The 16068-nt window shown below is 35.8% G+C and overlaps 1 protein-coding gene across 3 annotated transcripts in view; it reads right to left on the reverse strand.

Moving 5' to 3' along the window:
• The window catches only part of nrxn3a (neurexin 3a), a 73957-nt gene continuing 57889 nt past the window's right edge, over window positions 1-16068 (reverse strand). For all 3 annotated transcript variants that reach the window (XM_087780076.1, XM_087780077.1, XM_087780075.1), the window contains 6 exons: window positions 12626-12807; window positions 11515-11686; window positions 10884-10973; window positions 10196-10503; window positions 9808-9889; window positions 1-809 (listed from right to left, as the gene is read on the reverse strand). In XM_087780076.1, the coding sequence (XP_087636202.1) occupies window positions 505-809; window positions 9808-9889; window positions 10196-10503; window positions 10884-10973; window positions 11515-11686; window positions 12626-12807 (1139 nt within the window). In that variant the 3' untranslated portion in view covers window positions 1-504. The remainder of the gene's footprint in view (window positions 810-9807; window positions 9890-10195; window positions 10504-10883; window positions 10974-11514; window positions 11687-12625; window positions 12808-16068) is intronic.

A 16068-nucleotide genomic window follows, 5' to 3' on the forward strand; every position in this document is an offset into this window, starting at 1 on the left:
TTTTTACCTCTTGCTTGAAGCAAACATGAGTAAGACACCACATGTGTTAATGTATAAAGCATAGAAATATTTGTTCCATTCAGCAAGTCCCTTTCTTCTGTGTGCCTAATCCCCATCAGTCTGAAGTCTACATGTCACGCACATGCTGAAAATGGTCAAGATAATGACTTTTTTGTTTTCGTTATCTTACAAAAAAATAAAAGCAAAAACAGACGGATATATTTTTTTGTTAAATGTTAAGGATCACATTGCTCTAAAAGTCACTTGGGAGAATGATGTAGCTGGGTAATATCTCTATGCTGATAACGTCTCTGACCAGATAGAAGGTTTCTAAAGTTGCTAGTTAGCCGTCTCTTTATGCTTACAATAGTAAGTGTGCTTTATGTTACAGTACTTGTCAGTTCAACTACTCAGCTCAGTAGAGGGAAATTCAAGTTCCATGTTATACCATCATTTGTCATACCTCCTGGCAAGGAAAGAAGTGTGCTTTCTCTCTCCACTCAGTCACACGTAATACTCCTTATCTTTATTTTTCTGCTTTTTGTTGCTGCCTTTGGAGCTCTGCTGTTTGTCTTTCATCACAGTGCCATTGCTCTGCACAGCTGAATTGGTGATGTAGTTCCTGCTTTCGTCCACCTGGTAGGAGCCTTCATCCCTGTTTCTGTACTTATACATGGCATAAAGAAGGATGAGGATGCACAGGGCGGCGGCCGCCACAATTCCGATGACCATCCCGGTGGTGCTGCTAGATTCCCGGACCACTTCGGAGGGCCCTGGAACTCGCCTGACGCCGGGCTCTGTGGGGAGTGCTGTGGGTATATTATGGAACATGGGGGAGGTTATTAGATGGCCCTCAGCTTGCTGCTGTCTACCTCAAAGGATGTGGGCAATGGAAGCAACACAAGGCTGGACCGGGGTTTTTAGCTCACGGTTATTCATTGTACGGGGAGCCATGGTGAGGGTAGCGGTGAAGGCAGAGGTGGCGGTGGTGCGGCTCTGGTCGGCGGCTAGTGGTACGGCGATAGCTGTAGTCCTACCGCGACTGAAGACAGACGGGGTGTTTTGTCTAAAAGTCTTGGAGCTTTGTAGCCACCTTCAAAGGCCGCCGTGGTCAAGGTCATATCTGTTACTGTGGAGAAGGCCAAGTCAAAATCTTCATCAGCTGTAGGGAGGGCAGGTTTGACTTGATCGCTTCCCCAGAGCCATACCCCGGTTTCACCAAGCCATCATCATCACAATCATCGCTGCCTCGGTCCCACAAGCAAGGTACACCCGCATCAGTGGCATCGGACACGGACTCTTTGGCGGTCTCATTAATGGTGAGGTGGTGTGTTGAGGGAGAGGGAATGGAGGGTGCTTGGGGACTACAAAGGCTAATGGATCCTCTAGTACTTGATTGACTAATTCAGCTCCTAGGGTCAGAGACACACACGTACATTTGTTAGAACTGACTGGTCTAAATATTCATACAGCACCATTTAGCATTTCAAGTTAAGTCTACAGACAGAAGAAATCATGTGAGTTTTCAAAAGGCTTACAGGTGTAAATGTGAGCCAAGGAGGTCCAGCTATGGAACACAGTCAACTCACTTAGCAACCAGCCTGGCCCTTCAATCACCTTAAACCTCCATCTTCACACGTCATTTACATCAAAACATTTTTCCAGTTGCAAAGCTGCTATTTTTGTGAAATGTCATGTCATCTAGTTGAATGGAAATCAAAAAAAGTTTAATTCAAGTTCAAGAAATATGGACATAAGGTATAGAAGACATGAAATAAGTAAAATTTATACTACACTACTTTACTAAAGAATTGATTTATAAATCTCATAAATCTTTTGTCTTTCACCATTTATCCATGGATAAATTCTTTATTTGTCTCCATATGTGAATATTTGCAGAGTTAATTTTATCTATTTTTTGGCTAGCAAAAACATCTGATGCTACATTTACTTGGGGATTTCTTTAAGGACCACAGTACCTCCAGTCGTGTCTGAGGCAATGATGGGCACATAGCTTGTCTAAATTGGTAGTAAAGGGGTCATATTTGGGAGTCATTGAGACATCCGAAAGTTTAACGGAAAGCAACACTCATAAACAGCTCTGCAACTAAAAAAAATGCAAGAACAACCTCAGTTTGAAATGGAATAATGTCAATGGCAGAGAAGATTCTAGTTTCTTGGAAAAGCCTGCTAGTCTTCACATTTTAAATAATTTATGCTAGGGTTCATAATGATATGACAAATTTAAACTAAATGACTTATTGTTTCTGAAACATAGCATCGGTGTCATAAAATTTTGTCATTTAATTTGGATTTTTCCCATAAGAGGCCTCTATAACAATACTTAACACAATCATTTGTTCTCAGCACCAGGAAATGTTATGCAATAGGCACTGCAGAATGACTGCCTTGGTACTTGGTTCTGTTTTTCTATTGCTTATTTGCGTGTTCTCTTGTTGCATATTCTGTATTGTCATCACAAAAAAGTGTGGTTTTGTTTACATGATAACAATGAAAGTTTATGATTCTGATTCAATACATCTAAAGTGCTCGAAAAAATAAAGGGAACATCTATACCTCTATATTAGTTTAATCAGATTTTATCACCCCGCAGTGCTGAATTAGCACTTTGAGGTTTTGTTTCACAACCATCTCTGAATAAAAAAAATGGATCACATGTTAATAAGGTTCTCCATGAATTGCCCATAAAAAAATTGGCATCAGCCAACTCCTGTACAGTCTGAGGTAGATTTCTGTGACTGTGTTGGCAGTGGGTGGATCACATGTGATCATAGGATTTTCCTGCTGCTGGGTTGTCGCACTTATAGTGTCTAGTGATGTGTTGACAAAGCTTCATGAGGCAGTTTCATAATTTTCAGAGTCAACTAGATAGAAGAACTATATTTATGAAGTTAAAACCCTATCTTACTACAATAAACCATTAAGACTTATATATGGATAAAGTTGTTTTTGTTGTTGTATTCTTTAATAACCATTTATGCTTGTGAGTCATTGCTGTGATGGAAAACCCACACACCACATAGGTCAAAAGCAGATCTGCTTCACTTTGCAGGCAGCAACACAACATGAACATCTGTTAACATTCATTCTGCGAAGTTGTGAAGCTGCATAAACTGCGATATAGCAAGATATAAAAATTTAATATATATTTCTTTAACAGCTATTCTATCTAAACCTCACATAAAGTAAGGATGCCACCTACTTACCTCCATTAATATGATACTGCTTCACGAAGCTTCATCACACTAGCCATTTGTCACCCATGCTTTTGAGAAACTTCTGAAGGACACAAAACCTTTTCTTGCCACTATTGGTCATTTCAAATGATATAGTCTTTCATGTAACTGAACTGAAACGACTGTTCCCTTCATATTTTAAAAGATAAAAACAACTTTTATTAAATTTTTTGTCATTAAACTTGACCGATCTTAATTGATTCAGTGTGAGTCGTGACTTGAATCTGCCATTGACACAAAAGTTGATGTTAACATGAAAGAAAGTCTCCAGGAGAGGCGAATGACACATACATTTACATTCACAGCAAACAGTTTGTCGATTAACCAAAGAGCAGTTTATTTTCTTTCAGACATTGAAACACTGTCATCATCGCTCACAGGTCAACAGAGATGCAGTTTGCAACCTTTCACATCAGTGCCATCCTCAGGCATCAAACATATTGCATGTTAGGCTCTCGTGACGTCAGTTCAGGAGAATTCATATTTAATATAATTTAAGGTAAATATTAGATACTCAACTGAATAATAAAATAAAAAAAAGTTAATTAAATAATCCTTAATTATAATGTTTTTTTTATTTTCATATTACTTGCAAAGGAACTTGCAAAGTAAAGTTATTTTTTATAAATGTTACAAGTATATTCATGAAAGTTTTCTCAAATGAATGTATTTCTAATCAGGTGCAAACTGCATCATAAAAACAGGCATTCAGAGAGAGCAAAAGTAGATGTCCACTTACATCAGCAAATTGCCCGCATGATTTAGGCAGGAAGAAAGGAATTTAAAAAGAAAAGGTTGTATAACAGTATTTGGTAGCCATGTTCACCATTATTATTCACTGGAGTGTGTGCTATCTTTAACATGACAATACAAGGGAGGCAACAACACACACATCCACACCACATGACGTAAAAAATAAACACCATAATTCTGTTTTTTATGTTTCACTTTTTCCTTGTAAATAATTTGACGATATCTTTTGTCTTTATTTACAAAAAAATGTATCTACATTTTTTTTTTCTCCATTGGCAATAGACTTTAATAGAATCTAAACTCTATTAGTGTTACAGGTTTTTGCATTAACTTTCATATATTCTTTCAATGAATGGCTGGATCGTTCAAATATCTCTAAAGACAAGGGAGCAGGTGAAGAAGGGGTGGGACCTATGAACATATTACAGAGGAGATGAGGTTGATGAGGGTGAACGTGTAAGTCAGTTGCCATGTCCATGTAAAGGCAGTACGAAGCGGTCGGGCGGCATTAGAGCTTTTGGCTGTAAGGAAGGGATGGGGATATACAAACAATGAGCATATACATGCCCATCTACAGAAAAGAACAGAAGAACTCTAACACTGAGTCTGACAAACCCTAAACTGCAACTTCTTAGCCATGCAAGTTTGTATCTTACAGTCTAAATCAATTTTGTCAGAGTAAAAGCTTTCTAGAAAAGAGTGTAGGATTGGACCTGGAACTGCTTCACCTACTAAATTGTGGGTTAGGATCAGAACGTCTTTAGTTGGTCTGTCTGTGCAGTATGCAACAGTTTTGTATCTCTAATTTGCTGCCAAACTAATACACACACACACACACACACACACACAAGTTAGTCACTGAAGTAGTTCCAAATCCCCCCCAAAATAGGTCATATTAAATAAATGAATGCTTATTTAATTTGCAAATATACATACAAACATACTTGTAAAGCTTTAAAAAACATATCAACCACTGCCTAATTCATTTAATACAAAAAGTATGAACTGTTAAAAAAAGCTACCAAATGAAAAAAAGATGAGAGAACAAAGCCATTTAAATTTTTTGCACACACTACAACCAGATGCACACAATAGAAAACAGACACTTGTGAGATAGAAACTCGACCGGGGCGGTCAGACGGGCTCCTCTCTCTTGTTTCTTGATGACAAATCTAGCAGTTATTCTAAAACATGGACTGACCGTGCAGTCTGGGTGTATGTTAGAGAGAGGGAGACAGTATTGGCTGAGAATGGGTGCCTACTCAATATTACTCATTGGTTTGGATTTTAGTTGAACTGCAGGATGTTGATGCATGCTTAAAGTAAGTTGCATTTAGGGAAAGTACAAAAGAAACAACATAGAAAATCGGGGAAGGGGCTAAAGGGGGGAGGGAAAGGGTTGTGAAGGACTGACTGAAAACACATGATAGACACTGTGTCACAATTCCATTTACAGAAAATTGGAAAGGTTGCTGATATTGTGGAACTGAAAAGCAGCTTGTGTATTACATCTAACTTTCAAGAGATTATAAAGAGGGGAGATATTAATTAAGTATGATCCATAAATGATTGAGCTAAATGATTAAATAATCAACATCCAATTTAAGATCATAAATAATCAGCGCTATATAAAGTTAAAATGTAAAAAGAAAAGCATTATACAATTTAGCAGACTAATAAAAGTCCAAATGAAAACTAAAAAAAGACAACTTGCTAACTGATGTAAAGTTAGAAATGAAATATTACCCCACATTAATCACAATTAAAACATAAAGCACATATTATGATTCTGATTAATTTATCATAATAATTTGCATAATTTGTATCCTCTAATAATGACAGCCTATTTGTTTTTAAAACAGCTACGTTCCATGGTAATATAACGCAGTAAGTGGTATCTTAAACTATTATTGAAAACATAAACTGGGATTGGGACACAGGTCAAGTTGAACATGATGCAGTGGGAGGTAATAAATAAAATAAAACACGTTTTGTTTAACAAACAGGTGAGTAAAATGTGCTATGAGAAATTGTAAAGCTTAAAGCTGATATCGAGTTTGATGTTTATATGAGGCGCTGCTGAAATTGAATATCAGCATTGTGAATTAATTATAATTATTCATGTGCTTCAGTATATATCTGTATATATGATCATATGTTATCTCGTGATATCAGCTTTAAGCTGAGGATGACACACAGATCTGTTGTTTGTCTAAACCCACACAGTGCGGAAACAATCACAAATAACCCAAAATGACTTTCATAAGGTGCCAAAACTAATTTTAAAATCTGATTATGATCACTTCAAATAATAAACTATGTTTTTAGGAATACAACTATCGATAAAGCAATGTCTTTTGATGAAAGAGATCTTCTGTAAGATCTAATCAGATCACAAAATTTAATAACATAGTTTCATGAATTATGGAATTTAAAGTGGCATCTTATGAAAGAACAGAACACGGCACATAGCAGGACAACAACAGAGAACAGAATCACCATTGAAAGCCAAGCACGAACAGTGAGAACACTGAGTTGGACTCTGACTACGCTGGGATGTTTTTCAGGTCACAGTTAACAAATGGTTGCAGAAGAGATGCCGGGTACAAGGACGTTATATGAAAAACAGATGATCAAACACTTGCGTTTAATGATCAGGGTGAATCGTGATTAAAGAAAATTTACAAAAACTACATTCACTGACAAAGAGAGAATGTGATCATGGCCCAAAAAATATTTCATGCCATCTACTGTCATCCGCACTGAGCAAACAACTGATAGAGAAAAAAAGTTAGTTTTTTTTATCCATAAGCAAACAGCCAATTGTTCTCTCAAAATTGTCATAAAATAAAAATGTGGCAGAAAATATTTTCTCGTCATCGTAAATCTACGAGGTACAGATGTGAATACATGCATTCTAGGGCTGCTCAGAGGAGATTGGAATTTGAATATTTAAAAAAATTATGCAACTGTTTGAAGTATGGTGCCTAAGATAGATAGATAGATAGATAGATAGATAGATAGATAGATAGATAGAGAGAGAGAGAGAGAGAGAGAGAGAGAGAGAGAGAGAGAGAGAGAGAGAGAGAGAGAGAGAGAGAGAGAGAGAGAGAGAGAGAGAGAGAGAGAGAGAGATAGATAGATAGATAGATAGATAGATAGATAGATAGATAGATAGATAGATAGATAGATAGATAGATAGATAGATAGATAGATAGATAGATAGATAGATAGATAGATAGATAGATAGATAGATAGATAGATAGATAGATAGATAGATAGATAGATAGATAGATAGATTAATTTAGCAGCTCTATTGCAAATATCCACACTGATCCAGTTCATGCTTTGAAGTGACATCATAGAACTATGTGTTTACATTAGCAGGCAAGGAGGCAGATCAAAACCCAAAAGAGGTGGAATGGGAAGGTAAATCAACTCCCGAATGAAACCAACGAGGTGAGTTTGAAATCAGCAGCATGCTGCCGTCAACGTGAAAAGGATGCCCGGTTGAGATGACGTGAATTTCTGTGTAAACACATGACTGGATGACTGGGGCCCTGTCTTTGTCTTTCTTCACAAATCCCCATCAATCTCCAACTACACAGCACATCTTCGTTTTCAATAAGGATTGGAAAAGATTTGGGAATAACCATTGGTGTTTAGTCGAATCCTTCCTGGTGTGCAAACCCATTGCAGCATATCTTACTTGAGATTTGCACTTAATCTTTGCAACTGTTTACTAAAAAGAGAAATTTGTCTTTTAAAAAGAATAACACAATCAATAAATAATAAGTGTACTTTGTTTTATTACTTAACTTGTTAGTTATATTACATCTGTTTATGGTGTTTATTTTTTTATTAAGAATCTGATTACTATTGCTGTAAGTGTTGTAATTTAAATGATCATAATATAGAATGAAAAGACAATATATATATATATATATAAACTTGCAAGGAACCTCCACCATGTTTCATTGTTGCCTGTAGCCACTAATTTTTGTTCCGCTCTCCAGCCCTTCGGCCAACAAACTTCTGCTACAGCCAAATATTTCAAATTCTGATTCATCCGCCCAGAGAACCTGCTGCCTTTTTTCTGCACCCCAGTTCCTATGCTTTTCGTGAATAGTTTAGTCGCTTGGCTTGTTTCAATGTCGGAGGAATGGCTTTTTGGCTGCAACTCTTCCATGCCAGACTTCTCCGGACAGTAGATGGGTGTACCTGGGTCCCACTGGTTTCTGCCAGTTCTGAGGTGATGGCACGGCTGGACATCTTTCGAAAGGGAAGTAAGCTTGACGTGTCTTTCATCTGCTGCAGTAAGTTTCCTTGGCCGACCACTATGTTTACCATCCTCAACGTTGCACATTTGTTTGTGCTTCTTCAAAAGAGCTTGAACAGCACATCTTGAAACCCCAGTCTGCTTTGAAATCTTTGTCTGGGAGAAACCTTGCTGATGCAGTAGAACTAACTTGTGTCTTGTTGCTGTGCTCAGTCTTGCCTGGTGTATGACCTTTCACATTAAACTATCTTCCACAACCTCAGCTTGGTAGTTTGGCTGTTCCTCACCCAGTTTTAAGCCTATTTTAGCAGATTTTAAGCCTCTAAGTTTCAACCTCCTTGTGAAATTAATGATCATTAGCACCTGTTTGGTAATATTGGTTGATCATACACCTCACTAGAATCCTACAAAACCCCTGACTTTGTGCAAATATACCTATAAGAATTGATTCTGGTTTGAAGGCAAAGGGTAGTAATAACAAATATTGATTTGATTTAGATTTCTCTTTTGTTCGCTCACTTTGCATTTATTAATTATATATTTTTAAAGCATTCTTAGTTTACAGCTTTTTTTCCCAATCCCTGCCTAAAACTTTTGCACAGTACTGTATATCTTAATCCCCCTTCCTGATAATGTCAATGAATACCTGTCAATGAAATACTAAAATATAAGCTACAAGTTATAATAATAATAATAATAATAATAATAATAATAATAATAATAATAATAATAATAATAATAATACCACTTATCTTTTTTTTCTTAATTGTGTTGGAAAAATATACAAAGTTTGCACCCCAGTAAAAAAAATAAAGTTAGGTTTCATTCTCGTCTTGAAAAACTGTGTAACTTAAGATTTTTGCTGGAAATTCCCAAATGTTTTCAGTCTGTTTCTCTACATTATGGATTGACTCAACTGTTTTGGATATTTGATATATATCTTCTAAGTTTTAGTACAAAAAAGACAGAATAACAAGTAGAAGCAAATGTATGACCTAAAGAAAGGAAAAAAACCTATACACAGAAATTCAATGATATCTGTTCTCTATTATACGGACAGACAAGGCAAGTATCAAAATATGGAAAAGACGAAAACCAGCAAAATTTAATGGGGAAACAGAAAAAAAAACTCTTGTATTCTTGAAAATATGACGTTGATAATTTAAAAAAAGGAAAACAAATTGTGAGGACAGTTATTAGCAGCATCAGTGGTTGGTTCACCAGGAAACATATAATTTTGAGATGTATTAGCTTACTTTCCCTCTCTCGTGTCAAAATTTGTATGTGTCCTGCTGACAAAGGCAACCACTTCAGTTGACCCCATGTGCAAGTGTAGCTCATGACTTTCTCTGGTAAACTTCGAAACACTCGAGCATTCCAAAACAAATCTCGTATAGGTTATTTTAGGTTGTTTTTTTGTCTCCATCCAAGTTACACTTTGACTAACCATGGGGGTGTGATGCATTGCTGTGATGGAAGCACACGGAAAGCAAGCAAATGCAAACTAATCTAGCCCACCTGTATGACTGGTCTCACACTCCTCTAGATCCTCGTCGTCACTTGAACACTCCGCAGATGAGACAATGTCATCCGGCGAATGCTTCAGAGAGACAAATGTTGGAAACCGAATTCAGAGCAGAAACACAAGAAAGGAAAACAACCAAGGAAAGACTTTAGTAAATAAGTCATGGTCTGGAATAATATTTTTCTCTATAAAATAAATGGGTTGATAAAGCTTCATGATGCTGTATCATTATTTACGTATCATACACTAGATGTTGCTAGTGTGCAATAGATAAAATAGCTGTATAGAAAGCAAAACCGCTTGATAAAGCTTCATCAGCTCATCACATCACATTGAAACTGTTGAGAAAATTCTTCAGCAGATGTTTAAAAAGTGTCAAACCTGTACAGTAGAAGAAGATCTGTGCTTCCGTGTAGTGGTTGTGGACATCATAGTGGTGGTCTCGATGAAAGTGGTGGACATGTCTGAAGGCATGGCTGTAGTCCTGGAGGAGCCACCTGATCCGGGAACATCACCGACCAACCTTACACTGCCGTTAATCTTGATGTTAGGGTTTCCTTCGGAGGCCATGTTCAGAACTTTGAGGCCGTTGTAATAAAGGCCAGAAAGTTGGCCTTGAAACGGTCGACTGTGATCACTGCCACCAATAGCAACTGTGGCTTGTGTGTTAAAAATGGTCAGTTGACGACCTGCAAGTTGGGAGAGAGGAAGCAAAGAAAATGTGAAAAGGTACAAACCAAAGATTGCAGGAAGAAGAAGTCACATTTATTGGCCACTTCAGCCATTAAATATGAAGTTATATTTAATTTCATTGAAATTTAAAGATCAATCAGAAAGATCAAGAACAATCATGATTGTTCATAATATTTATAGTATTAGTTTAATTGATACAATAAGGTAGGACATGAAGAGGAAAAGAGGATGGGGAAGAAAGGTCAAGGTGCAGAAGGCTAAATGTCCTAAATTAAGACGTTATTGATATAATTATCTTGTACATTTTAATCTGTTGGTTAGTCTATAATATCATTCATCTTCCAGATCAAACAAGTAGAAGCAGAGAAGAAGTTACCTTTTTCTTGTAGCCACTCTTCTACAGGTCTGGAGTATTTGAAAGGTATTTTCTTATTGGCCATTTGATAGCGTTCGATGTCGCTGTTCCCTTTAAAGTTTAGAAAGATATTTATGAAGTCATTTATTGCGCATCAGAGGGAGTCAACAAGCTTTTCACATTTATATGATATTAAAAACAACTTTAAATTATTTTTATATTGTTAAGAGATTTAACCATCAAATCTTTTATCTGACTAATATTGTTTGCTGGGCTTTCTCTAGAAATACAAGCAAATACAAGCAACACTGAACTCCTTTTATCAAACCTTTTTTTTTTTGCATCGTGATTTTTCTCATGCTAAAGTATTTTCAGTTATTTAAATAATTTATTTTATGTTATGTTTTACATAATTGAAAAATAAGAATCAAATGTAGTTTAACAAAAAAATCCCATTAAATTGTCTGACATATTCCTTTATCTAAACCTATACTGCAAAGACAAAGACACAGTTTGACTGGTTCTTTATTTACTATCTTTAGTGTACTCTTATATATTTGCCCCACATCCCATCTATAGTTATAATTAAAACAATAGTCTTGTCCAACTTTCTAATTTAAATTAGAAATTGTTATGATGAAAAAAAGTGTACCTGAAGGGAAATGTTCATTGATGGACCAGTTGTCCACCTGCAGTGTGGCGTTACCACCGTTTCGTGTGAACCGCACCACATGATACTTCCCGTCATTGACAGGCGTGCTGCTCTCCTCCACATTGATGTCCACCGTTCCAATGTTGAACGTCACACCTATCTTGCCTTGTTGCTGACAAAAAGAAAAGAAAAAAAAAAGTATTAACAAAAATAAATGTTTAGCTGGACAAATTAGATCTTCACTTGAAATAAAAGCGGTGTGGACTATTTTAAAGACAAATCAAATGTAAAACCTCAAACAGAAATCTATGTGGTAACTGTTTAGTCTAACTATTATTCCATCACGTCGACTTGCCTACCCTGGAAGTTGCCTTTCTACCTTTTACATTCTTAAACCAACCATGACGTCACAGTTACATTAAAAAAAAAAAAAAAAAAAAAAAAAATGTTGTCACATTTAATACAAAATGAAAACTTAGACAACATCTACCTAACGACATAAATAGTGACATGTTTCGATGCAGCTTAAATGATAAATGTGGTGATGTTTGTATGTGAAGGTGACCTTGTGATGAGGAGGCTATAAAGCAGCATTATATAGTCTTAAATTAATTCTTCCTGCTAAACAGAAAGAGGGAAACATTAGAAAATATATATATATATATGTATTGAGAAATATATGTATATTTGTCAAACTTTTATAAGACAAAAATCTACAAAAGATAAAAGGATCATATTTTTTTTGCCATGTGTGTTGTTGGACTCCAGTAGGGAGCAGCATTGCTCTTCTCTGCTTTATGGAAGCTCCTCTCATTTTGAAGTGAGGTTTTATTTACATCAAATAAAAGAACCAGAAATGGTCATACTCCTATTCGTCCGCAAACTTGTTTGACGCTTTAATAATTTTTTCCTCTGGATATGGAAGTCCCTCTCATCCTTCTGCTTTCTATCACAGATGCATTTTATTATTTTGAGTATTATAGTATTTTATGCCTAAGTTTAGACTGATCATTTCATTTGTAACTATTCCTTGTGTTACTTATACATTCATCCCTTCTATCATTACAATAGAGCAGGATGTTCACATGTGACGACAGGTTTTGTGACTCACAATGTGCAGCATGAGATAATCCCCCAGACCCGAAGCACTGTCGATTCTGACCAGGATTCCATCTTTCAGAGAGGTGCTGAAGCCTACAGTCAGCCTGTCTGTCCTCGTGCTCGGGCGTTCATTGGCTGGCCACTTAAACGTGATCAGACCTCCTCCCTTGCCAAAGATGTAGGTCGTTCCAGCTGAAACGGAGAAGAGGAGACACGGTCAAACATAATCGCCTATTATTGTTAACACATTTATATGATATTAAAAACAACTTTAAATAGTGCCTGCACCATGACACAATTGATACACTTAACATTTGGCTTACCTTGTCTAGGTCACTAAACTGGTCTTGTTTCACTAGTAAAAAGTTGTTAGAAACATAGCTAACACTTGTAGGGGTACTTTGACATCAGTTTCATTAAGTTAAATTAATATGTAATTTACTATGTAACCATAGTTGATTACATATTAATTTAATCAATTGGGTCTGTTTTTCATAGCCTTGAAAGATAATAAAAAAAAACAACCTAAATTCCAGTTATTTCTTTATATTGCCACCTGTTTATTTTACTCTTTTTTAGACCTTTAGTGTGTTTTAGGGTTACCTTTGGTGAAATGTGATTGGCTTGTGATTTAGGTAGGTAGGTAGGTAGGTAGGTAGAACTTTATTGATCCCTCAGGAGGTCTCCTTCGGGAAATAGTTTTTTTTTCCAATTAGCCACTTAGCTTCCTCTACTGGCTGGTAACAACTGCTGAGCCAATAACTTCTTTTTTTTTACCTATGAGAGATTCTTTCTACATCATTGAAAATGACTTCCTTCAAAGTTATATTTTGTTTTTTTGAGGTGTAACCTCTGCTATGGTGTCCTCGTCTGCATTAAGAGGCATCTCCAGAAAGTTCATCTCCAAGTGGCCTTTTTTTTTTTATTCATTATCACTTCATTCTAAGTCTGTAGAATATCTATAGCAACTATTTTGATGGGAAATCCTTGGAAGGAAAATTAATTCAAATATATAAAAAACATCTTATTGACAAAGTTTTAGTTTCTTTATCCACTGCCACTCTTGATAAATTATTTATTCAATAGGGTAGAATGCGTCAACCCTTACCCTGACCTTTTAATATAGCTTGAGACTGAGGAAATATTTGTGGAAATGAGTGTTGCTTGAACTAAATGATCCTGCTCAGGGTGTTCATATATTGTCTGAGTTCTGTCTGGGTCTTACAGATAAACATAAAACATAGAACTGTTAAAGAGATCCAAATTCATAAAATTGTGATGGCTCCAGATCAAACTCCTGATTCTTTTACAAACATGTAAAATCAACACTCTAACTTTTAAAATGAACAGGTCAAAGCCACTATTTAAATCATACACTAAATTCAGCTCCTTAACTATAGCGAAATCACAACCTTGTAGCACTGTCAGTGAAGTCGCTGTCTGAGAAAATTGCCTACCAAGCCATCTAGAAAAGAACATTACTCAATTCACATCAACAACTCAAAAACATCGTGGTGGTTTTTCGTTGGCAAAGTATGTAATGTGACAAAGAAAAAAAAAGATTAGTCATCATTTAGTTACACTGTTACACAAGGAGCGGACTGAGGGAGAGTGAGAACACAATCTTCAAATGATACTGAACAGGAAATTGTTCCCAAAACCAGAGGAAATGATCCCGGTTGATAGATACAATCACAATGTACTCCATGAATTTCTAATCTCCGTTCAGGACCCTCGTGTCTACACAGCGTGAACAATTATTTGTGGGTTTCCTTTAGAATTCAGGTAGAGTTTCACATGAAATACATGTATAAACCGAGAAACACACCTTTACATGCAACACCACTTAACTCAATTGAGCATCACAGCAAAAAATATAAGCACTTAAAAAACAAGAATACATACAAAACAAAGCAGTTTATTTTGCCAGCTATCCTGAAGTGAGGAGAGAAGCTTGTTGAATATTTACAACAATGTTACTGCCTGCACCCAGTAAATATTTTTATATAATTAATAATAATTATTTATACAATTAATAATTATATATTTTTGATTTGAACATTTGTGTTCAATAAAGGTGAATCTTTATTCTAAAAAAGTGTAAATTCTATTTGTTCTGGTATTTTTGTGTGCTTATTAACAATGGTATTTTATATGTTATATGTTTTTATACTTTATATGTTTATTTGTCGAGTCAGAAGCTCCATTGATGGCATATACTTATCAGCGATCACAATCGTCCACTTTGGTTTCGGTTCATTTACTGAACACTGCAACAACAACAGTTGTCTGTGCTAGTCTTAGCTTTGTCCTTGGTGATGTCTGAAGACATCTAAGGACATCCAGAGCTATAAAAACTTAATTAATCTGTGACCTGGCTGTTGATACCAACACAACAGTTATTAATGTTTGAAAGTTAGTACAGTATTGACGCTAAATGAACAGCTGCAAAGAGCATGGGGCTCTGAAAGTAGCAACCTTTATTGTTAAAAGTCAGAACTTTGTCAGTCATTCACCCTATTGTCCAGGCCCATTATCTTGTCAGCTGGAACCACAGATGGTGATTGCGGTTCGGATTATGGTTTTGATGATCTCTATTTATTTAGAGTGCAGGAGACTTAAAACAAATAAACTGGACCAGACAAAAGATACCTCACTTATATGATGATAAATGTGAACCATATGAAGACTTGCTTTTTTGTGGAAAGAAACCCCCAAAATATTTCGGCTCAAAAACAAACTTTTTTCTTATTGCTGCAACCAAACAGGTTTTTATTTTAACAAAAACAATTATGTAATAATATTTGTGTTGATAAGATAATTAAAATAATAAAAACTAAAAACAATATTAGTATTTTTATTTTATTTTGTTTTTTAACAGCTAATTTTGTTTTTTCAGAAACAGAAACTTTTATTGCCAAAGTTGTAACACAACAAGGGAATTTGTTTTGTGGTGTCAGTACAGAATAAAAAAAATGAAATAAGATAAGCGAGAGCCAATACATAGACATCAAACATAGATGAGATCATTGTGCAGATGTTAGTCTGGAGCAGATTTCAGTCTAATAGCGACAATAATCCTGTTTAAGGCAGATCAGTGTGATTCTTGTTTTCTCATGCTTAGTGAAAGAATAAGACAACTATAAAGATAAGGATAAGAAAACATTAATCTACAGGTAAACTGCTCTAACTACAAAAAAAAAAAATTGACAGGAGAAAAGTTAAATATTAAGTATACGGAAACTATTTACACACATTTTAGGCCTAGATAATGCAGGAAGAAATCAAATTTAAACTTGTTTTCGGACTGTGCTGCAGCTGCAATAAGATTCCACACAATGGTTTCGCAATACACTTTCCAAAAACAGCTTCACAGATGGTTCTGTGTAAAACAAACAAGGAGATCCAGAACACAACAAAAAAACACAAATCAGACTTTTTAATTTAAAATTA

Source organism: Callionymus lyra, chromosome 18 (assembly GCF_982586985.1).
Source record: "Callionymus lyra chromosome 18, fCalLyr1.hap1.1, whole genome shotgun sequence".
In the NCBI taxonomy this organism is placed as follows: Eukaryota; Metazoa; Chordata; class Actinopteri; order Syngnathiformes; family Callionymidae; genus Callionymus; species Callionymus lyra.